Source organism: Cuculus canorus, chromosome 8 (assembly GCF_017976375.1).
Source record: "Cuculus canorus isolate bCucCan1 chromosome 8, bCucCan1.pri, whole genome shotgun sequence".
NCBI classification, from domain to species: domain Eukaryota; kingdom Metazoa; phylum Chordata; class Aves; order Cuculiformes; family Cuculidae; genus Cuculus; species Cuculus canorus.
The window spans coordinates 29,532,081-29,557,001 of NC_071408.1; the positions used below are offsets into that span (position 1 = coordinate 29,532,081).

At 37.6% G+C, this 24,921-nt stretch overlaps 1 protein-coding gene across 4 annotated transcripts in view; it reads right to left on the reverse strand.

Annotated features, from left to right (window-relative positions):
- Positions 1 to 215: 215 nt before the first annotated feature.
- Positions 216 to 24,921, reverse strand: part of USP33 (ubiquitin specific peptidase 33) — a 48,007-nt gene continuing 23,301 nt past the window's right edge. The window contains exons 12-24 of one of the 4 annotated variants that reach the window (XM_054072722.1): positions 23,710 to 23,822; positions 22,243 to 22,415; positions 22,037 to 22,140; positions 21,425 to 21,458; positions 20,556 to 20,601; positions 19,673 to 19,853; positions 18,306 to 18,432; positions 16,217 to 16,386; positions 14,785 to 14,866; positions 12,200 to 12,308; positions 10,231 to 10,333; positions 9,396 to 9,464; positions 216 to 7,208 (exon numbers count right to left, since the gene is read on the reverse strand). In XM_054072722.1, coding sequence (XP_053928697.1) covers positions 7,051 to 7,208; positions 9,396 to 9,464; positions 10,231 to 10,333; positions 12,200 to 12,308; positions 14,785 to 14,866; positions 16,217 to 16,386; positions 18,306 to 18,432; positions 19,673 to 19,853; positions 20,556 to 20,601; positions 21,425 to 21,458; positions 22,037 to 22,140; positions 22,243 to 22,415; positions 23,710 to 23,822 — 1,469 coding nt within the window. In that variant the 3' untranslated portion in view covers positions 216 to 7,050. Of the gene's footprint in view, positions 7,209 to 9,395; positions 9,465 to 10,230; positions 10,334 to 12,192; positions 12,309 to 14,784; positions 14,867 to 16,216; positions 16,387 to 18,305; positions 18,433 to 19,672; positions 19,854 to 20,555; positions 20,602 to 21,424; positions 21,459 to 22,036; positions 22,141 to 22,242; positions 22,416 to 23,709; positions 23,823 to 24,921 lie in introns of those variants that run through there. The other 3 variants (XM_054072723.1, XM_054072724.1, XM_054072725.1) reach the window with 3 other exon arrangements.

Consider the following 24,921-nt stretch of genomic DNA (forward strand, 5'->3'; position numbering starts at 1 on the left):
TAAAATGTACAGTCAGTCTAAACAGAAAAACCTCAATGTTAGACTAGAAATCTAATAGAAAATATTGTCTAGCTGAATTAATAGCTGCCTATCAATTAGCAGTTTGGCACCCATGAGTGCATTTCTTTTGTCATAGCTGAAGATCTCAAAGTAATCTTATTTCTGGTCCTAAAGACAGGGTGTGCACATGGGTGGAAACAAATGTGTGTTCACAGCGTGAGCAAGCGCTGCTTCTCTGCTCCTTTGGTTGGCATTTTCAGACACCCGGGGGGATGGGAGGAGCAACGTGTCACCGTGGTAACCAGGACAGCTTGTTTTAGCATGTACACTAAAAAAACACAGAAGACCGAACAAAATTAGTCACCTAGAAAAATATTAATTTCTGGGCAAAACTGTCCATAAACAATGCAAAGGAAAAGTTCTTGGCATTGTCCTGTGAGATAAAGCCAGAAATTGCCATTTTTCATTTTTGACAGTTGACAATTTATTTTGAGCTGTTTTTTCTTACTTGTAAGAATAAAATGCCTCCTCTCCTCTGCCCTCTTTATTCTTCTCCAAGTACTTTTAGATTTACTTTCTCATGCAGTAAGTTGTTCCAAAAATGGATCTTACTGTTCTTAATGTTTATTTCTTTCTGAGTTCCAAGTGAGAAAGGAAGAACACATCTGGAAACGAAATCTTCTCAACTTCATTTATATTAAGAAAACATTTTGTGGGTGGCAGTCGCTTTATTTTTGCACCTCCCATGCTGCTGGCCAAATGACCAGTAAGAAAAATAAGTGATTTGAGATTCACTACAGTTGCATAAAGGCATATCAAAACCGTGTAAACAACCAGTGTATTCTTATTATTCCAACTTTACTTTTTTACTGACAGTTCATTGCATAATGGTAATCAGTAAGTGTCAACTATATTTCCTCATTTCAACAACCAGATCTTGTCATTTACCCTTTCAGCTATTCAACTCAGTCTTGAACAAGTCAGAAATGAAATTTCCCGCTTATTCATCTTATAAATGTCCTATTTGAGTGCTCAAGTCCTGATTGTCCACACAGATACCCACCTACAACCCCCATGAGGAAACTTTTTATCCTGTGACTTGGCATGCAGCGCCACTAACAACCCATAAAACCTATAAAAAAGGGCACCAAGATGTTTCTTGCAAATGGACTTTCTTTCTCTAGCTGCATGTCTCAAGCTGACACACACTTAGGAGACAGAAAACTTTTGTGCAGAGTAAATAATGCCAGCTTGCTATTGTAAGCAAACCTGCGTAATATTAAATGTATTATAAACAGATGATGTTTTATCTTACTGCGTGTTAGCGTTCACAGTGTGAAGAAACCCACCTTGTCACCTTGTTTAATGGCTGAAAGCTAGGCTGAAGCTATTCTTAATTTAGGACAAGTCACATGTTTTGAACAGCTATATATATCATATATTCAAGGAAAAAAAAGTTAGACTTTTCACTGTTAGTGAGAATAGCCCTTTTAAAAGGCTATTTTCTACTCCGCTGAGATTTTGCAGGCTGATACAAACCGAGTTTGTTTGCAACCAGATAATTCCTGTGAAATAACGCCGAAAGTGATCTGTCTGTCTTTGCAACACTTGAGAACTCTAGAACTCTTTATTTTGCTTCCTGCTACTAATTGTCAGGTCTGGATGGCTTAAGTATAGAGGGAAGCCAGAAAAGCCATCTGTTTGGAAGAAAGAAAAAGCCTAGTTGTTTTACTCATTTCCTGGGCAAAATGAAGAGCTGAAAGGTTTTCAGTGAGAAAACTGCTTAGACTGCAGTAAGCCAGATGTATGTAGGGAATTCAAAACGAATAAATGGAACACAGTTTTCTTAGTTCAGTATAAAACAGTTGTATGACAAATACGAAGAAACCACTTGCCCCTTTCAGCAGATAATGTGTGAGTTTTCCTATAAATTTTCCAAATCTCAGGTTTGCTTTTCCAAATATGATGGAGAATAGGATAATCTATCAATTAAAAAAACCCCAGTGTTAGCAGTATCATTATAAATAAATGCCTATAATACTAACGAAGAAACTTCTTGGCTTTAGTTCTTTTAGGAAAACCTTGGATATCTTAAGTTAGAAAAAGCCAGTCACTATACGAATTCTGAATCTGAGAATCCAGGCCCAGATGAGCATATTTAACTTCAACTGCTTCATCCACATGATGTGTTTTACAGGCAAACACATTTCTAACACTTTGTGTTGCTATCCCCCTGTCCGTGGGACACACCACCAACTCAAAAGCTGCCTACATGAATCCACCCTGCTCCAGGGTTTTCTTTACCAAAATAAATATGGGACCATACAAATTTCCTAAAGGTTCCAACTATAAATTCTTTCTGATGTCACCAAGAGTTGCACTATGCTGGAAGGACAGGCCTCTAAGAGTACGTCATCGCCTAGTCTCCAGAGCAGGGACTAGTGCATCGCTCCTTGTTAGCCTCAGTTTTCTGATACCTCTGCTTGCAGAGCTTGGTCAGAATTAATTCCTATAGAATGGCAAGCATTCCCATATGACTATGTGACTCCCAAGCACAGCTACGTACTAGAACTTCCACATCAAATAGGATATTTTTAGGGAGAAGAAAGAGATTAACTAAATAAAAAACCCCTGAATAAATTAGGTTCCATAGTAGATTTACAAGTAGCAGTATGGTATCTAGACAGAGCACTAAGATTCAAATGCAGGATTCTCTTTACCTCTGCCAGGGATGCCTGCAAACAACGGGTGGGTCAGTTCTCCCTGGAATTCAGATTTCGCACACTTGTGTCTCGCCGGAGAGCTGACCCTACAGTTCTTGTCAAGCAGATATTAGAGGACACCTTAAAGCATTTTTTTGCTGCACTCAGACAGCTTAACAGCTGACTATGACAACAGGATTCAAATGAAATATGCAAAGTTACCAAAATGGTTCTGAGTTTGTCTGATACGAATTAATAAAAATAGCTTTTTGCCCTTCTCCTCTTACCTTGACGCAGCTTTTGAACAGCGCACGACATCTCTAACTCCCCTAGCAAACTTTCAGGCCACAACCGATGGGAAGGCTGACACCCATTATAGGAGGCAACTGAGTGTCATGCATCTGTTTCAAAACAAAACCCAGTCTTTACTGGATCTGTCTACTCAAGACCATCGTAACATAGAACCAGTAGGAAACACTGCAGAGCCTCCAGCCACAGTTCAACTAAGGCTCTGGAGAAATAAGTTATATGCATTTATCTTTCTGTCTCTGTCCCTAGACACAGGACTAATTTAGATCATACTCGCAGAAACAGCTTTCTGGACTGCTCAAGTTAAACAATGAATTTGCTTCACAAATTGTCTTCAGAACTTCCTTCATTTCCTCCTGTTCGATTCACAGGAAAGGAAGAGACTGGTCTTTGAGTCAGATAAAGTATACCATGGGATAATCTTACAGCTAACAAGCAGGTCATTTTTATTTGCTTTATTAAACAGTCTGACTACTTAGCTCTCACCTTGGAAACATATTATAAGTCCCTTATTTTACTCCTAAGCAATTCAACAGCTCTTCCACTAATCTTTTTTCCTCTAATTATACTGTTCAGCTACATCGGTCACACTGTACCTGAAGCGCTTTCCTTGGCACTGGGGGTTTGGATGAACCGTTAACTATACTACTTGCAAAAAAAACTTTCCCAACGCCCCCGTGCAGTTTTCTCCAGAAGAGTGAACTCCAGACTGAACAGCAGGCTTTTAACAGCTCCAATTTAGATTCCCAGGCCTAAAACAAGGACTCCACTGGATTTTTCCTTTCTTGAAATGACAGCTTCCCTGGCACCCACACACATTGCTGTGTTTCCTCGACTGGAAACAAATGAGCAAAGAATCCAAATAGTCTGGTGAAAGGCTTACAGAAAAAAATAATTTCCACAGCCCCTTCCTGAGCTGCATTCTTTCTTTGCTGCGAATCAGACAGCTCTTCACAGCAACGGCTTCTCCTTTTCCTCCACTCTGAAATGCTGCCTTCCCTCCAGCATACACAAGCCATCCATCTGGAGTTCTCCCACACTGTCTTACTTTAAAAGGCTGCTTCCATTTCCGTGGCATAAAACCCTTTGTAGAGCTCTCAAAAGGGCTAAAAGCAAGACAGTCATCCCTTCGGAGCTGTCTGTCTCGAACACAAACACATCTATTTCATCTCTGTAAACTCGGGAGTGGTTTTTTTAAATCATGACAAACAGTTGTAGCACGAAGATGCCTTTTACCATGGTGACAGAGGCATTTCACAAACTCTGCTAGTTTGAAGTATCTTGTTACTGATCTTTGTGCATCGCAGTGTAGGATTATGTTTGACTACGGATTCCTAGAATCCAGTGGAAAAGACCGACAGAACTGCAGGAAGATTTCAAATAGGGCATCTGAACAAGTCACCATTGCTAAACCTGAGGCAAATATTCTTACTCATCTAGGAAAAGTGTTCACTATTATCCAGTAATTATTTCCCCATTGGAACTCCTGCATTTTTAGCATTCTTTTAAGCAATAGGACAACATTGTTTTCAACGCCAAGTCTTGTTGTTCTCAGCAATAATCTCTCGACAACTTAATTTATTGTCATACAGCATCTCAAATTGGGAACGGTACAGATCAGAACTCGCAACAAGCACAGCACCAAGTAGAGCAGAATAATTACCTCCTGTGCCTCACATCTGAGGCTTTTCTTACTATCACCCAGAACAGGTTTCCGTTTGGTATCGCTGGCTTTTAACCCATAGTTTGATCTGCTATAATACCCTGAGTTCTTAGCACTTAGGGTGCTTCATTCCCCTGACCAGCTGATGTCCCTAACACTCAAAACATGCCCTCTTGCGAGTTGTACAGAGGCAGTCTGTTCCATCATCCAGATTATTAATGAAAGCATTGAATAAATTGATAAACCTGATCACCATGTGGTGATATAACCAAGAAAACAGTTCCAAGGTTACAGTTAAGAAATATCAAGGAGGAAAAATTCATCCTGAAGCGTGCAGACTTATTCATTGTTACGTAGCTTTAATATATTAGAGAACCTCAAGAAGAGCTTAAATGGGATAAAACCTTAGGGGAAAAAAAAAAAAAGTTTAATTTAAACGAGTTAAGTCACCTTAATACGATGAAAGTACAAAAAAAATAGAGGTGGGAAGTTCCAACAGCCTTCCACAGGCCCAGGTCAGCAAGTTTCTATTGACTGCTTGTAACCAAGTTGTCTTACAGATTAAAGTAAAATTAAGTCTGTAGTGGTAACTGATGTGTTTGCCTTGTACATAAAAAGGTAACTTGTCATTAACTTCCAGCTGCCTTATCTACCAATACACAACTATCCAAAGGCAGCATCAGACACTACAAGTCTCTGCCCACTATTTCTTTGCATTTACACCCAGCTACGTGCAAGGCTTCTCAGCTGTTGATATCCCGTCATCTCCTTGGAATTTAAAGAACACTTACATATAGGTTCAAGAAATTTGACAGGCCGGCCAAGAGTCACCCGCAATACAGGTTAAAATTGACAAATGCTTTCCTTACGCACCAGCCACACACCCATCAGCTTCATACTGCTGTCCATCCCCCCTCATATTTGCACTGCTGTGGTTTTGCCTCCAGTTAAAAGAGGAAAAACACTGAGATTTATATCCAGACAGAGCTGACTCCTCCTACACAGCACATCCGCAAGTACTTGAGGACAGAGGACACTTTCCCTAGGACTCTCATAGATGGCTTTTTAACCAGAATGGCTTTAAGTGCTTTAAGAAGTTCAAAAACAGTTCGATTTTATACTAGATATAAAATTACTCAGAAGAATGTTAGGTCAGCATTTTCTTACTTTGAAGCCAGAACTGTTAGTATAATTGCATAAACGTGAAGTGGTCAAGAAATACATTTTTATGTGTGCGAGAGCAGTACCACAGCATTACTTCTAAAGGTTTTGTATTGATGTGAGAAATAAAAAAACATTTAAGAAAGCTTTCCCCCTTCCACAGTTTAATTTTTTGTTTTTTTTTTTTTTTTTTATTGATCCAGCCTTGGATAATGCTGCTTATTTGTTAACAACATCAGGCAAAACCAAGAGCAATTGCCATTCTGCATTCCAATATGAATCATTCAGTAAAGTTTTGCAATATATACATTTTATCCAGCTTCTGACATTATAGGTCATCATGCCAATGAACATTTTTAACAATACAATAGACTCTTCCAAATGGAACTGTTTATGAATGTAATCCGAGAGACAAGACAATTAAATTTCAGAAATTTGTATCACTCATGTCCATAGTCATTTTACATTTCACACTTCATGCTCTCAAACGTTACCTTAGAGAAGACTAAATCTTTTTGTGACATATACTATTAAAGACACTAGCCAGGTTTATAGAGTTACAGAAGAATATAATAAGATGTCAAATTTAGTAAGTAATAAGTTATGACATTTGCTGACTAAAACGATTCAATCTAAGCTAATGTTTGATCCATTCAAATACAATAAGTATTCGGATGTTATAGTCTACCCCTTTCATATACTTACAGTGCAAAATAAGTGAGAATTTTTTTCCTGAGCGTTTAAGAAATTAAGATCCTTTTTGTCATTGACTGCGATCCATTTAAAATATATACTCCCCGTACACCTAGGCTTGTCAAGACTGTACAATTAAGACCGGTAAAAGTTTGTAGCTATCAGATGATGAAGCCCAATCAGGAATCAGAAGGGTTATTGAACATCTCTAAAATTTCTCCCCGTTTTTCAAGTCTAAGGATATAACAGGATTTTGACTGATACCAAAAAGTTCAGAAACTACATTTTTTTTCCCATTGACCAGACACTCCAAAATGTACAAACCACATGCCTTCCAAAACAGAGAAACAGCCTCTAGTTAAACAAATTGTAATACGTATTTCAACTTACTATTCTGTAGGTAATGTAATGCCCCGTGAGGTGTGCCTCCAACAGACATAAGAGACCAACATTTTTAGGAATGTATTTTGGGCACTTTGTAAGGATACCGGATTCCTTACAAGTTCATCTTTTTCTCAATAGCTACAGACCATGAGTTTCTAATTCAATCTTCTCCCCTGTTTGCAAGATATCGGGTTCCACTGGAGGAACAGGTGGTCTGAGTATTATCTCTGGACCTCCACCATAGATTGACTGAAGAAAATTCCACGTTTCTTCAGATATTTGTCCAGAATCTGCACCTGAAAACATTTTTAAAATTTTAATTACTATTTAGAACAATTCTTTCATGATTTCTTTGAAGTCCGTAACAGACAGAAAAAGAAAAAAAAAATTACAGATAAAAATACTAATTTAAACCTCTAATCTGAATTTGTGCTTCATTTTGTACCAACTACCAAACCCAATGACACATTTGGTGTTAACTTTATACTTTCTGATTCTTACAGCTACCTGCTCTAAGCTATCCAGTACTCAACATGCCTCAGGCATAAAACACATGAAGGTTCTATGATAAACATCTTATCTGATGCTCAATCAAGCTGACAACTGTTAGCTCTTGGCACACAGGAAACGATTCATAGTCAAGTAAGGATATGCAGTCCCATCAATTACAGTAAAGTTCAAGGACTCAAGATTTTTCTTTGAAAGAAATTATTATTGATAGCTAAGAAGAAAAGTGAGAACAACAGTGAGATTCTCAGAACCCAAGAAAGTAACCATTATTTGGACATTAACAGCCTGACCAGTGCCCCCTGTATGGAGCGCTGATGGGTCACAAGGATTCTCTCCGACAGAATTAAAAGTGATTTCCTCACACAAACCTAGGCAGCGAGGACAAATTTCTATTCTATTCTATCTGAACAAATCCCCCTCTTCAACCAACTCATTAAAAACCTGCCCTGCAGCAAGTTTCCCCCCAATGTCCTTATTAGATACTAACCATCTGTTTCGTGAAGCTTAATTTCAACACCCTCCTAATTAAAAAGGAGGCACTATAACAAGGGGACTTTTCCCCCTCCCTCTCATACTTTTCTGTCCTCATCACCTGCTCCAGGGTGCCTACTACTGTACTTGAGGTATAGTTTCCAAACGGGGAGGGTACAAAGAGCTGTATATTTGTTTACCTACACTAACACAACCATGTAAAGCTACATCTGGAATTCATGATGCAGATCCTATGCCAATACTGATGACTCATTCAGGTTCAAGTACTCAAAACAACTCCATCTCTATAAGCACAGGAGCAGATCTTTACTCCTTTATGCACCTTCCAGCTCTTCTAATGAATAGGTTTAACTAACAGGCACAGCGAACCAATGCACTGGGATCAGGGCCACTGGATCACAGAAATGTGTAATACTGTGAACTATTTAGTCGCGTTCCCACCTGTTCTCTCATGACTTGAGACAAATTTTCCAAAGCCTTTTTGTCTTCATTTCTACTGCAAGTTCTAATTTGAATAAATGTAGCTGAAGTTAAATCAATAGCTGTCTAATTTGCTATCAATTACTGATTCTAAACCCAATTTTTTTTTGCTACATGTCAATCAGAGGCTATATACCTTGTATTTGAATTCTACATTAGCACTTAAATCGTTAAAATGTGCTGCAGAGCTCACGAGTGCAAGAACTCGTTCTTTTTTAAATACACTCCTGACACTCTCAAGTTGGTGAGGCTTATGCAGGGCTTGTGGCCTCCAGGGAACTGCCCATGGTAGGTCCACTGTATGCTCTGCCACTGAGTTAAATTGGGAAAAAATCCAGTTAAAAAAAGGTTAATCTTAATGCTGCAGGGTTTTTTTAAGCTGAGCAATAAAGAATTTAATATTCACAGGAATCATCTAAGGTCTTCATGAAGCAAGCAGTATTAGATTCTTTTTTCTCTTTCCCTACCAATGTCAAATAAATGGTACTAAGCATCTGCAAAGAATAAGAAAGACATCTGTATCTTTGCACTCTAGAGAAGTTTCTGCAATGTACAGTAGCAATTCACTTGCTGAGAAATGAGCACAGTGTTTATTTACTGTGGTTTATTTCCCTATGTCAGAAGTAGCTCTCAATTCAAATTAAGTTTCAGGATTCAAATAACTAGACACATATTACACAGTCTAAAAGCCAAACAATTTATGTTAAGAAAACACAAATCAAACAAGTGATACAAAGCCAAGCACACTTTTGCCATTCTGCAGTTACTCTGCACCTCCTTCTACACTCTCACCTGTTCCAGAATTTGTCTATTACAGGTATTATTTTATTATTTTATTATCTTTATTTTAAGAATAAGCTGCTCCCCCAAAATTGGGCACAGCACAGATTCACTAGGAATTGCCATTTTATAATAATAGGTAAAAAAAGAAAAATAAACTTTCCAAACTTCAGAAAATACATCATATGGAGTCCAGAGCGCCAGCAATATTGGACACCTACCTTGTTTTAGCACAGCATTTCCACATTTTGTTACTGCGATCTTAGCATTGTCGATAGGACCGGGAGGATCTGGTGGGACAGAAAGATGATAAAAAGAGCTGAACACAACTGGCAGGTTAGAGATTCTATTTTCAAATCAAAGGAGAAATACATAGCTCGTTTGTTCACTGCTTGTTTGTGTACTGTTTAACAGTATGCTCTAAATTGTTAAAAGCTAATCAGAATTTTAATTAAGAGCAAGTTTTTCAAAGCATTCGTGATTACAGCAAGTCTTCAAGCAACATAAAACACAAATTAATCTTAATTCTTAGCTCTAGTAAAGTTCTCCTAGAGCAGACTCAGACAAGACGGTAGAATATTTTATCAATGCTTATGTTTTAAAACTTTAGAGGTACCCAAGTAGGCTAAAGTGATATTATTTGAGTTGTTACTCAGTTATCTACAGGTTTAGGTTGTGACAGTGAGGTCACCTCTCCTCTAGAAGCTGTAGCACTGTCTATCAGTTTGCATAGCAAAATCCACCCTCCCTTGAACCTGGATCCAATTTTCCTGCTGCTGCTAACAGCAAACGCCTTGCAAACAGGCAACACTCTTTCCTCAACTCTCCCACTACCCATTCTTGGCAACTACTTCACTATATTTTGTAATTGGTTCCTGGATATATTTCTAACCCATAAAACCCGTATCTTAGATGTTAGCTTTAAGAGCTTTTGTTGCTTTCTTTAGCCATCCTTCCTACAGCCTTCAAACAAAGCAGAAGGAATTTACTTAAACAGTATCACTATACGGCAACAAAGATAAGATCACCCACAGTTTGAAACAGAGCACAACTTACCACTGTCTTTACCCTTCACAAATCCTTCCCACTCTCTGAACCATTGCATACTGATGCAGTAAAATGTTGATGGAGATTCTTCTTCTTGGAATGCTCTGTTAAGCTGAAAGGAAGAGAAATCCGTGATTTTCTGCCTTTTTCATTTTCTTTACACTGGTGGATTCTTTTAACCACTGTAGTTATTAACAACATCATATCACACTGCTATAGAATATTTCAAAGAACTACAGACCATCAGAACAGTAAACATCTGGTGAATTCCAAAGGAGAGCTTTTGATGTAGCCTTCATATTAAAAGATGGTTTATTCTTCACTTGAGAATTTATTTATTCTTTTACTGAAAGCAACAAGTTCTTAAGCACAAGTGCTCGCCCATCAAACACCGCTGGATAATGACTGTGAAAGCTGAACTTTCAAGTAGCAAAAGAAAGCACAAAAACTTAATTTTCGAACATAAAATAAAACAGTCTTCCGAAATATTTGCCCTATAATTTTACGGCAGGTTCTTTGTGTGATGATTTACACCTCCCCACCTGTGTTCGGTTTCCCCCTAACACTTCAAACAGAAGCCAGTACAATTCCATGTACGGCATGGTGAATTACCGCATCAGGACTCTTCATGTATTTTCTTTGCTTCAAATTAAAAAAACAAGAAATATTTTTTGTTCTTACTACTATAAAATTTAAAAAAAAAACCCCACCACATCCTGGTTTCTTGAGTTTGTGTTGCAAGGCAATGTAAGTGACGGTGTAAATTGCAAAAAACCAAAGTGAAGTCTCATTGCATTTAACCAGATTTTTTTCTTTCATTGTAAAAAGAAAAAAAATATATATTTCTTATAATTAAGATTTTAGGAAGTTGTAATTTTGTTCTTTTTCAGGGACTATAGATCGTTTCACAATGTTATTAAGAAACATGCAAAAAGTCACTTAAACCTTTAAAACCATTATCTTTTCACTCCGTGATAATATAGCTATGCTTCGCCCCTGAAGCCATGATCCTAAAGCATCAACAGAACTTCTTAAGGGTTCAGATAGAATAAATTTTGCAAACATTCCCTAAAGCATAAAGAGGATAACAGAATCCTCTGCCTGCTGACCAGCAACAACACTTGCAAACACTGCACAAATAATCACTGTTTATCCTGGAAAAATACTGATTGTTAAAGCAGATGAGGTTGGCTCAGTGTTGTTAATAATAATTACTACTCAGTGGTAACCCAGCCTAAAGAAAAACCAATTACTAAGAAATTCAAATAGCAGCTAAAGTATGGAGAGGCTGACAATCTCTAAAGTGTGATTAAAGCATTGATAAAAATGAAAGAACAGCTGCATTTCTGTTTTTCTTCCTCTCAAGAATTAAGATAGCAGAAATGGGACTCCAATAGCTCTGCATTTATTTTCATTGAAAACTTCAAACCACGTTTTTGGTTTAAGAAATTCCTTACTACTAGTTATGTTACCAGAGTCATGCATAACCTCTAACTCACAGAAAAGAAATAATATGCTAATATCACTGTTACAGACCCATTACAAAACTAAGGTATTTACTCCCCATTGAATTATTTGTTTATGTCTCTAATGATATTTTTAATATCAGAACTAGAGATTATGATTGACCTTTTGCCGGCACGGTACTCTTGCACTTAAACCTTATCAGACTGCACAGAACAGGTCACTGGCAGAGTACAGAGAACAACTGCTCTTGGGGCTGCACTCTCTTTCCGTATGATAAAAAAGCAATTTAAGAAACACATTAAATGTTTTTTCCAAGAACATTTCTATATAAACAGTTATCTGGGATATGAGAAGAATATCACTGTTGCCAAGAAAAAGAAGGGACTCTATACAGGTCTGCAGATATTTAATAACGTCCATTTGTTACAGGAATCACCTACGCACTTCTGGTAAGCCCTTGGGTCAGGTCATGAATATCAAAAAGCAGAATGAAGAAGTGTTTACTTTTTACCCGAATAAACATTTCCAATTCATTCTTCCTTCTTTTTTCAATTCTCTCAGACTCTATTTGGCAGGTGTGACAAACATAGAGATGGTTAACAGCTGGTCCTCCTCCATACCTGCAGTAACAATTAAAAAATATTCACCTTGTGGACAATACCATGGGAAAAGATCCGGCACCTGTAGACGTCACAACTGTCAGCTTCTTTTAAGATATAGCAGAAGTCTGATACATGCCAGTCACGCTGACACATAAATGCCATCATTTATTTTCCTAGTAATATTTTGTGTTCTGTCCTAAGACATAGCCATCTTCACAAGTTCTGACTGCCAAAAGCCAGTAAAAACAACCCCAAACTTTGCTGCCTCTGCCTCCAAAGGTGCTACTAGGGGAAGAACATGCCAGTGAGCAAGGATTCTGTTATAAATACATCATGTCTGATTTTATTAAATACCTCTAAGGAATGACTTATGGCAATGTTCCAGCCAGTTCTATCTTAGACATGTTCCTCTGTTTCACTGCAGGCTCTTCCTCAATTTGCTACCTTCCTGTCACCAGCCTCTAAACTTATTTACTCCCTCCTCTTACATATTCTTTATGTGGAACTGCACCCATGGAATTCTTCAGGGGCAAGTTACTGAGCAGCACCGGATACAGATACGTGCATGTGTGTATATATGCATCATTATAAACATAGCAGCATTCGCTAGCTGGAAACTGGAAGCCTGATAAAGAAAATATTGCATGACTATCAGCCTTAGGAGCCTTTCTGTTGTAGGTAGGGTGTTCCAGGTTCTACTTTTAGGCTGAATAATTATTTTTGTCAGAGCTGTGTTCTCTTTCAATCCTTTTTCCTTTCTAAAATCCTAGATTTTATTAAAAAAAAAAACTTGTTACATGAGATAAAAGACTGTTCTTAAGTACAGCAGCATGAATTAAAGTTCAAAATGTGGACATTTTTAAGCAAGAGTGAAAAATAACTGTATTTACTTAGCGAATAAAATTAAACAAGAATCTGCCATGGAAGGCATTGGGTTTTTTTTCCCCCCTTCAGATTTGTACATTCATCAGTCCATAAAAACAATTTGGGATGCTATTTTTTTTTCCTCAAATACAAAAGTTGTATTTTAACTGAAAATTACTTCTGTACAACAGCAGTTGTACATAGAAGGTTTTTGGTAAATACACACTAGACCCAATGTAACACAGACATATGTTTCATAAAATGGTCAACTCCCACTTGAACTGCACCTCTGAAGACAACACTGTGTCTTTAGCTCGCAAGTTTTTAACCTAAATAGTTCAAATATGGGTGATATTATATAATCTTGAAGCAACTCTGATTACAAAGTATTTGGAATTGAACAGGAGCGGTGCCACGTAAGCAGCAAAATAAGTGTGTTTGGGACATGGATTGGCAACTGGCATGCCAGATGAGTAACTCCTTTTCCTTAATACTATCTTAGTAAAATTCAGCTTCCACTATACTTGGCTTCCTCGCCCTAAATTCTCACCCACAGCAGCCACAGCACTCTCCCTTAGTTCCCAGATCACAGCAAGACGTGGTCGCTTCAGAGCTACTCTGTGTTGAAGGCTGCTTGCACCAGTCGGGAAGAACAGAGAAATGTTTAGCAATAACAATTCATACCTCTCTTCTACCCAGGGATTACTCTCGAAATCTGGAGGACCCAATCATCCCTGGGATTTCCACCTTTCTACCCAATGACTTAAGTTAGACATCTTGTTAAAAAAAGCTTACAGAGCAGGGAAATTAATGAGAACTTTAAACATTTTCCTTCAGATTTAACGAATAATCCTGCACACAGAAAACAGATAACGCCTTTGTCGGCTGGAAGAAAAATTCAGTACATCTAGGAAAATGGAAATAAGCAGGAAACAGCATTGCTTCTAGTTTTCACTTGTTTCCATTTAAACATTAAAACAACAAAACCCCAGCCCTTTGGCTGTAGTGCTTAGGTGGCAGGAAATTAACAGCTAAAAATATTTAATGCATGTGCCATACAGAGTCCTTAAGGTCATCAGCAAAACTCTCCTGCAGCTTTTTTTACTTTAAAAGGAGACACATCACCTAAGAATCCCTCCTTCATAAGCAAGCACTTAAACCTGACCTACATTAAATAGCACGGAGCAGTTGTACGGAAAGCCTAGATATAAGTTATTTCAAAGCACCACTGGCAGCTGAGGCTATGGATTCCAAGCCAACATAAAAAAAAAGCTGCCTCCAGCCAACAAGAGAACAGGAAGTCGATACAGAGAGCTCTTTCAAACCACCTCTTGCAAAGCATACTTTTGCTGACCTACTTTGTGTCATTCTGTACAAACCATACATGTTTATTGGTTTAATACTCAAGTATTAACCCAGTACCGTACTACTTTAGGTAGGCTTTTAACATTACTTTGCACAAGCAAAGTACAGAAATGAGCTGTTTGCAATCCCTTTGCTTAGCTTTGTGCCTAGAAAATATATATTTCTCCGAGTCATTAATTCTAAAGTTTGATGTTGCTACTTGGCACATATTTGCTCTTAAATCGTATCAGTGGAATTTTTTTTTCAGTTACAGTATAAAACTTACCTGCTGTACAGATTATCCCATATATTTTGAGGTAGCATTACAACCAGGTCCTCTATGAAGTTAGCTTTGTGTGGAGGAACACCTGCAGAAGCAATGACAACAGAATACTTGTGGATTTTATTGGGAGGGAAGAATAATCTACGTTGGAGGTCTTTATACAGCCTTTCAATGAATTCAGAGAAATTGTCTGAAACAAATTTTACCACAATTTAATCTAATACTGTATTTAAAGAGACCACTATAATATTAGTCTTTTAGGAGGTTGAAATGTTTATAAAAAGTGGAAGCAAACTACACAAGAAATTAAAATTAAAGTGCCAGCATTCTTTTTAGATACTGGTTACAAAATGCTTCTTAAAGGCATACAATTAAAATGTTAAAGAGTGATTAAATATTTGTTTCATACATGTGAACACATTAGCAAAATGTCTATTCAAAATTCACTTATTTGCTGTAGACCTTTTCAGGTACTTCAAACAACATGAATGCTTGAAAACAGCAAAATTTTGAGGGAGACAGAAACGGAGTGGCTTGCAGAGTTCGAAGCACTGAGCTGATGTACGTAGTAAGCAGCAATGTGCTATGCAGGGATTCTTTTTAATAAGGAAAATTAGTAGTTTGGGGACTTCCGCAACAAGAATCCTCTGCTGTAACCCTGCACAAGGAAAGCCACAGCCACAAGGGCTCACACTACACACTCTGCAAATTACTACAGGGGCACAATATTCCTATGTCAGAAGTTTGGCTCAGCAACAGGGGCAGCGCCTCCAACTGCTAATCTAACACAGCTGCATTTTTTACAAGACAACTGGTATAAGAACACCACAATTTCTCGGAATATTAGCACTCAAATACGGATATTCTCCCAAATATGTTTTGCTTAATGCTATTCTCATTTTTATTAATATTTAGTGCAAAACATAACATCTTTATGCTCCCAGACAAAATATACAAAATTACTACCCCATTTCCACACTGCTATGCACTGGACAACTCTGCATCAGACCCAGTTGTTCTTCCACAGCTTTCAAACCTTGTTGCTTATAGCACATAGCTTAGAAAAACATTCAGACTGGCAGACCAAAGTATTAAGAAAGATGATAAAGCCACAGGATTTTTAGAAATGGGAATATCTATGTTTAGGAAGCAAGCAGACAAGCCAAACTGCTCCTCTAAGAATCAAGAAAGCTTATAAACAAAATCAGATGTGCAGAAAAGAGGAAAAAATAAAAGTAGAACTTCATACAGTATCATTTCCAACCAGTCAGCTACTAAAATGAGAGAAATTACTTAATTATAGTTTTATTTTAATTAAGAAGTTAAAGAAGTTATAATATGAACTTCAAATTCCTTTTAAAATAAATGTGCCTTCCTGTATAGCTTCAAGTCAACAGACAAATTGTTTTTGTTTGATACTCGGTTACAGTCTCACCTCCATGCATACAGAGAAAGTCATTATTTGAAATTGGTCCTGGCTCTGCAAAAGTCTTGAATTTATTTAACCACTGTCTGGAAACATAGAACTGCAGAAGACTCGGTTCCATCATGTTCAGTAGACTCGATATTCTCCGTCTCTCTCTCTGTGCTTCTTCACTGCTCTTTCTATTACCAAAATAGAAAGCGTTACACAAACGTATACCCTGTGTACGGTACAGATCGTATACTTGGGGAAAACTATACTTCCAAGTAAATTACCTGGGCCATGCCTACTACTCATACGAAATGTGAAAGAATTTGGATCCCTTACGCACCGAGGCACCATCTAAACGTGCAGCAGGAACCTGAACTGTCATGTTACAGAACTGTGTGTCACCAGAGTCAGTACAGTTAGTAGAGCGCAGGAAGGGCAGCAAAGACTACTTGCTCTGTTAAATCTATGCTTGCTCCTCGTTCTGACAAGCCATGGCACAGGTGTTATCATGCTGACAAGAAAAGCTCAACAACTCAAAGACCGCAGACGGCTCCCTTTTAACCTACCAGTCTGAGAAAGTAAACAGTTGAACTGCAACAGCAAACTATACTGCAGAGGTCATGATTACCACGAGAAGGTGGCCCATCTGCCCATTTCTTCTGGACATCTTTTCAGCTAAAGCCCTACAAGCATCCTTGGGCAGATGTTCCTCACTCACCTTCAGAAGTACAGCTGAACAGTAAGCAGATAGGGTAATTCTCCTGCTTTCCTCAATGAGGCTGTTGCTCCTGTGCATCTGGAAGCATTTCTGTTCTCTTGTTTTTAGACTGAATAGAAAGTCTCTTCTCCAAATGCAGGTTTGAACTACTCATTCTGCCCTCCAAAACCCTGCCCTGAAACTTTACTCAGCATCACACAAAAGCTGGGACACCTCAGTTAAATTATAGAGTCAAAGTTGACTCAAACAACTGACAGGAAAGCTTCAAGTAGACTTAAAGGCTATAGCAACTAGACTATTTATAGTATAGCAAAACAAGGCTAACATGGTAGGAAAAAAACAAGTGCTATGATCCCAACTCAAATACATCACCTGTTTAAATTCAGATCAAAATTATTTAACAAAAGCCACAAAACTCTGAAAATGAAGCTCAAGTAGGTTAGTTCACTCTTCAGCTGTAATTTAAAAATGCATATAGATGTCCACTAAGCTTTCCAAAATGTGCTGAAAGAACATCTATTTTTTGTCTGCAGTAGTGTTCTATGGGAATATTCTTTAAAATCAAATTTTATGAATGCTATTACTTTATTATTTGTTTGAGTGTGTTTGCCTGCAGTCAGGTACAGTGTCCTTTCCTGGCAATACAGCAAGAGCTCTACATTGCTTTAGAAGTCTGAGAGTCACATGCTTAGCTCAGACAGTGGCAAGCACAACTGCTCCTAATCCTCAGACCACATCTCATTTCTTGTGCAACTCTGACATAATCTATTTCGTAGTTAACTTTTAATGGAAATTCGACCTAAGTAAACCTTAGAATTTGAAAATTGAGTTGAATTGCTTCTATTACTTTAAATACAAAAATTCCTTCGACTGAAAATGATGACAACATGACTTGCTGCCTTTCATTTCAACTTTCAGGAAGAGACCAGCCTATAAATTCCCTGAAATTAAATTACAACACAGTAAATCCTCTGTTGTTCCACATCCCATCTGCTACAGACTTGCAACAATTCCCTCTAGATCTCCTAACAGTTTTGGTCTGTGTGCAAAACCTCCCTGCGTGCAGAACTCCTCTCCTCTAATTGAAAACAAGGTAATTCGTGGCCAGTTCTCATAGTTGCTTGAGATTCTCTTTCCAGTCATATTACTATAGCTTATTAATGTAGATTTTATTTTCATTTTAAGTTCTAGACATATTTTAGCAGAGACAGAGCAAGTGTTAAGGACATAATGAAAGGATTAAGTCTCTCTCCAGCACAAGCTTTTCTCCTTCGTCAAATTCTTAGATCAGAATTCCTGCAGGCCAGCTAATTTCTGAAAGCTGCCCAACTGCTTCTGAAGTTATTTACATGCCAGATTAATAGAAATATGATGGTATTTTTAATTTCTTACCTGTAGAAGAGAACATAGGCTTCTGCATTTTGCACTGTGGATTCTGATACTTCTGTGACACTCTGGTCATCAAATTCATACCACAAATTATTTAAGTTGTTGCGACAATAAGCTATATAGTGTCCACCTAGAGTATTAGAAGCAGTTATTAAAAAGTGTCCAGAGCTGCTCGTTTTGCTTCCTTTCATGTATTGCACAGCATAGTAAGTCCAGAAAAGGCAAGTCTTAAACGGGAGAACCATTACAACAGTCACTTCTCTCCAACTCAGGATCAGCTTTTTGTTCTGCATTTCTATCAGCTAGTGGAAATAGGACATCGCTTTCAACATATTCCTGAACTCTTCAAACAGCTTGTGGACTGAGGCACTCCTGAACCAGGATATTTAAAGACTGTCTGAACAATTTCCCCTCACCAATTTCCACAACGAACTCTTTTCAAATCTCTGCATGCTTTAGAAAAGCAATTAGCTGCCTAACAGCTACAGGACACCAAGACCATACTTAACTGGGTTTTGAAGACTATTCAGAATGCATTTTAAGTTATTATTATTATTATTATTCTAAAATAAATGTTTCACCTTCAATAATTACATAATCAAATATCTACTAAAGTGATTACAAGAAGCATCATTCAGCGAGCACTAAAGAGACAGTTGAAAAGCATCCACAAAATATGGAAACACCTTCATCTAAGCACTGAATACCTCAAGTTTGGCATGGGGAGTAGGAGGAGGTGGGTAACTTCTATAAAAATCTACAAAGTTTCTGGCTTCAAATTTTTCTTCCTCCTGTTTTCCAAAATCTGTCAGGAATAAGCCTGACAAACAGCATTAAGACGTTTATTCAGCTACTTATCACTGTCCATGTAGGCAGTAACTGCCTGGTTTGTGGTTAATTGGAACTGATGATCCGAGAGAACATTGTTTAAAACCCATTACCGACATCTTTGTGGTACCTTGTGAACTCTTTCCAAAAAAAGTAAGGTATACAAAGCATACAAAACACGAGACACAACAGTTGTGTAGAACAGCTGATCAACTGGGCATTTGCTGGCACAGAATATTGTTGTACCTTTATACTGTTCATTTTCAATAGTGTATATACGTTTTTTCCACTTAATATTCCAGGACCTGTTATTTTTTTTCCATCTGCAATTTTATTTTGGTATGCCATACAATTTAAAAATGTGTCGACTCTTTTAAGGGCAAGACATCTTACAATTAAAGCTAGAAATCACAGCATTTATCTTTCACATTCTAATTACCAATGCTTATCTAGATACCCTTCAGTATACAGATATTATCCTTAAACAGAGGTGCTGATGTGAATATCAAGTGCAAAGCCAAAACAGTGAACCTCATACTTACTGCTGGCAGTTCCGTGATGGCAGATGACAGACAGGAGATCATAAGTCACTATTTGAGCTGGACTGTCCTTCGCAAGGAAAGGTTGAAGATCAAGGCCTTCCAACGGAAAGGACACATGGGTCCCAATTTTTGTCGAAAACATAAGTTCATGTCTAAATCTTTTGAGATGAATGCACAATATCTGTAAGAAATTGACAGATTCACTGAAGAACTACACATGCTGCTGGTTGGTGTTTAATAACTACGCTGCACATGCTATCTTTTCCATAAGGATCACTTTCCCTGTGGCACAAGGCAACTATCGCAAGCTCTGTGTTCCACAGATTTTCTGTTTTAAATCAATCGGTGGCTTAAGGAGTTGGAAATGAATTTGTAATTATCAAAGACTAATCTTACTAACAGCATAAAAAAACCCTCAGTCTTGAACAGTTACTAACACTGATGCAGCAATGAACATACCTTTTCTCTTCCTCGGTGCCTACTGCACCATCTTGTCACAAGGGACATTAACTCAGTCATCAACTCATGCTTTGAAGTGTAAGATGGGATTACTTTTAAAACGTAAAGTTACAAACATTACTTACAGAAAACATTCTCAGTCTGTCTGTGGTATTTAGTTCTATGCCCTACAGTATAAATAAGTCCTGCAAGCTGACAGTAACGACGGGAGAAAAACCCTGTTCTTCTACATTTCATGTACAAAGTTCACTTTTTTATGGGGTGACTAATTAGACGTTGATCACACTCTTAAAAAAAAAAAAGTCAATATGAAGATAGCTTTCATCATATAACATGATAAACACAATTTACTCCACGTAACTTAGTCTTACCACATTCCTAATCATGCAGAAAAAGTGCTTTAAAGTGCATGTAGTAACAGTACCTCAGGAAATTTTTGCACTTTGCAGAATTTCACTCCATTTCTTAACCTAAGCAAATGAAAAATACAAACAAACAAAAAAAATCAACCAATACTTAGTTCTGCAAAGGTTTTATTTCACTGTGCTAGATCAGCAAAAGTCCAAGCTGAACATTACATTATCAAACCCAAAATATTTCTGGAATGTAGACTAGACAAGGAGTAGCCAAAACAACACAAACAATGATGCTTCAGGAGAAAAAACAATCTGTACCACTGAAAAATTCAAGGCAGCAAGAACAGGTAATCAAGCTTCAACCAGCTAAGAGTTTCTTTAAGCATAAAAGAACTTGAAGATTCACAAAAGCTGATTATTCAGCAAAAGAGAAAGAAGAAATCAACTAAGTTTAAGAAATTACCTACAGTAGATCACCAGTTACATAGCAATGAATAACACTCTTTTCTATAAACAGCTTTAGGCAGTATTCAGACCATTTTGTTTCTTGGTTCTTTAGTATTTAAAGCCATAGCACATTTATTTGTTTTTAACACACTGAAGTGACACTCTGCATAAAAATGAAAACCTGTCAGTAATAAAGAGCACTAAAAGCTTTTATTTTATCAACCAAGAACAATTTAGAAAGGTCTAAAATGGTAAGGAACATGAAGAAGAAATAAGCACACTCGGTTTGCAATATGGTACAGTGAGTCAGTGCTTCCTGACTCCCGCACCTTTGTAATATTACATTTCTGACAGCCAGAACACAAGGCAGTATCAAAGGATTAACAGTAGCCCGACACACCCAACAGAAATAAAAGCCTCTTGACTAACAGAAGCATTAAAGCACTCAAATTATGACCATTAAAACAAGCAAAGGCAAAAGCCAGCTTACTTTTTACACCTTCCACAGCTGTACATGTTATCACCTGCAAGTACCGGGGAGAAGAAAAACAGACATTATTCTTTAAATCCAAACACTTCTCCTCCAAGAGGATACGTTTGAGATATAAAAGTTTCAAGGGAATTTGTCTTTAGGTTGCATTCAATATTTAGCACTTGTAAGAGTGTTGTGAGAGCAAATAAATAGGAAGGGTTCTTAGGTTTTATGCTTTCAGCTATGAAGTAGTTCAGCATAATCTGAAGAGATGATGCTATATAATACAGAAGGGAAATAATTTACTAAATACAAATTAGAGTTATGAGAATGAGTATTAATACAGTGGGTTTTGAAATTTTTATGACCCTTCAGTTGATATGATCTCATTAAACCAAATTCAGATTTACTTCAATTTCTAAATCAGCTTTAATGGGCACTTCTTACTCAAATATTCAGTTGAGTGAGCTTACCTTTTAGAAATAAATGTTCCCATAAGAGCAAGGAATGACTGTATTACAGTCTAACAGGTGGCTTTTGCTTAATTGAGTGAAGCTAAGAAGACATTAATCATCTTATTGCGATAGGAGGAAAAAAAGAAGAAACATGGTCATGTAATTAACCTCTTACCCTTGAGCTCATCTCTGGCGAAAAAGGCAGCAAGACAATCTTGTAAGGTTACAACTGGACCCCAAAACCAGCTAGGAACACATGAGACAACAAACCTGAAACATCATTGACAGAAAAGAAAGAAAACCAACAAATGTTCTGCCAGAAGAGCAGAAACAGGAATTTCAAAATAGATCGAAAAATGAACCAAGATAAATACTACTTACCTTTTGAAATATTCCATGAAAAAAGCTATCCATCCCTGCGGGGCATACGCTTCTCCGCATGACCCTGCCTTGACCAGAGATGTCTGATGGCTTGCGGAATGGAGTTTAGCAAGATCTTCCTTGCCTGGAATAGGCAAGGACAGATCCTGAAAGGTCTCCAGGGTTACAGACAGCTAAAGAAGAGAACAAATGAAACAAAATACCGTTAGGCTTGAAGAGAAACAGTAATTAAAGTGAATAACGTAAAGTGCACCAGTAACTACTAAGTCATCGTAGAGTTGAAAATTCCACTGGGTTGCAAATTAATTATAAATAAGGAGATACAAGAGGAAGAAAAAAAAAAAACCATTTTGGAGTGAACTTGCACATTGTTATCACTGAAATTTTTTTTAAGTCGTTACTTATTATGTCTTCCTACTGGTCACACAAACAGTGGGTTTTGCCTCAGGCTCCTGTTACACAAGCTTATTTCAGAAAGCATCAGCCCATTCTTCTGACAGCATTTTACTTTGACGTTATCGTGACCTGATGTAACCGGACCTGCTGCAAAAGAAACCCAGCTGGGCATTTCGTTTCTCCCATGCTGGATTTAGCAATCCCACAGTCAGACTAAAACATCAAGCAAACTAAAATTTCTTATCTGTTTTTTTTTAATTTGCTCTCCAGATTACCCTGAGGTCTCAGTATTCTTCGTTCTAAAGCAAGGGAAGCAGTAAGGGCATGAAATTGCCTAAGGGTCAGGTTTAAACTTTGTATTGAGAAACTTGTCCCCAGTGCAAAGACTTGGGTATCCAGTATTTGATATTATTGCTTTGGAAATGAAATTTAGAGAACTGACTTTTTTCAAATGATCACATGTGCTATTCTTAGTAATTACATGAGCAAACAGTACAGCAAAAAATAACTCTTTCTATATTGCATCATATCTTGCTGTAGTGGGCAACTTCAGAAAGCAGTTAAGTAATGATTCATATAATCTGTAAAGGTAAGTACCTTTCCCTGGATTTCTTGAAAGACACAAATTTTCTTAGCCTCAATCTACCTGATAAGACTGCTACAGCAATGTTTGGACCACCATCTTTTACTTTTCTCTGTAACATAATCTCCCTAAGAACTCACGGCAGTAGCAGGCACGCTTTAGGATACTCAGAACATTACTAGAAACTAATCATACCTAAGTGGAGGCGTAGAGCAAGCTTTTATCTATCCTTACTATAAAACAATTCTCAAAATGTTATTTTTCAGCTCTGAGTAAATCTCCAGCTCAATGTGAGCTAACCAGTCTAAACACAGAATGCTGTTAGTAGCTGCTATTGCTGTTTTAGTGAATATGAAACAACCCAACCTTCTGAGAAAATGTGCCACAAAGGAATAATCTTACCAGAGAATGACTGTATTTGTAAAACCTTAAGTCTCTGTACTGGGAAAAACACATGTTAAGATCACAACTTTTGCTTCCTTACTCACCCGATCACAAGTCAAGCACTGTACTGAGCTTATTATAGTCCCATCAAATATATCAGAGATAACGCTCCTGTACTTCTTGCGCTTCTTCCTTTTTGGTGACGATACAGTTGAAACTGAAGTGACAAAAATAAAATGCTCAGTCAGTCAAGATACAGAGGATTCCGATTCCCTTCAATACTGCATACTATAATTAGAGACCACACATATTAAGTTTAAATTATGACCCAAGCCTTGTTTTCTATTTACTAAACAGTTCTTGGAAATTACACAACCAGATCACTGCGACGACCAGGCAATTCATGTAGGTTCCTCAAGCAGTTTAGGGAGAACAAACACCAGAAAATTTTGTCTCTGTTTAAGTAAAACTCAAACCGCCAGTCTTGAAATCGACATCTGCTATGAGATTCATCCTGGCAGGAACCCCCCCAAGGTATAAACTTAAAAAGGCACATTCTTTTTGACATTTAATTTGATCACGTCTTTCCAGGAAGTTCTAACCACGCTGGTCTGAACAGCTCACACACAAGCTTACTGTATCACAACGTTGATGGATAGGGGGTTGAAGTAGACTAAATTTACTACTTGAGGCCAGCCTGTTAGCAGCTTATTAAAGAAAATTAAAGTAAAATTCCAGGCCAACATGTGCTCCTCTCTCAAACCCACTACTAATTATGTAAACACGCCAGAGCAGTCTCTTGGGCTCTACAAATTACTGGAATTGTAGGTGAAAACAGACCACAAAACCTCTTCTGGAGTCAATACTCCACCCAAGGGATCACTCCAAAGTCTCGTAGGAGTCAAAGGCAAAGTCTGCCAAAATGCTGACAGCCAATAACAGGATAGGCAGCGAAACATGGAAATAATTACAGTGAAAAGCAAACTGAATTACTCCAATAAACCTTTCACATAGATCACAGGCTCCTAAGGTTGCTTTGTACATAAAGACTTTTCCCATAAGCAAATAGTCTTGTCTCTTTACTGCTGTATTATACATAGTCTCTGTATCGTCCTCTGCCTAGAAATATGTCTAAAATAATCAAAAAGTCTGAATCTAAAAGTCTAAAAATCTAAAATCTCCATCAGAAAGAACAGCTCTTAGAAGTAATCTGAAAAACCTTCTTTTCAACAACGCATCAGATAAATATATCATGTATGCAAACTGCTTCATACAGCCTTTTCCCCAGAATTCTTTAAGGTTCCTTTCAATCACTT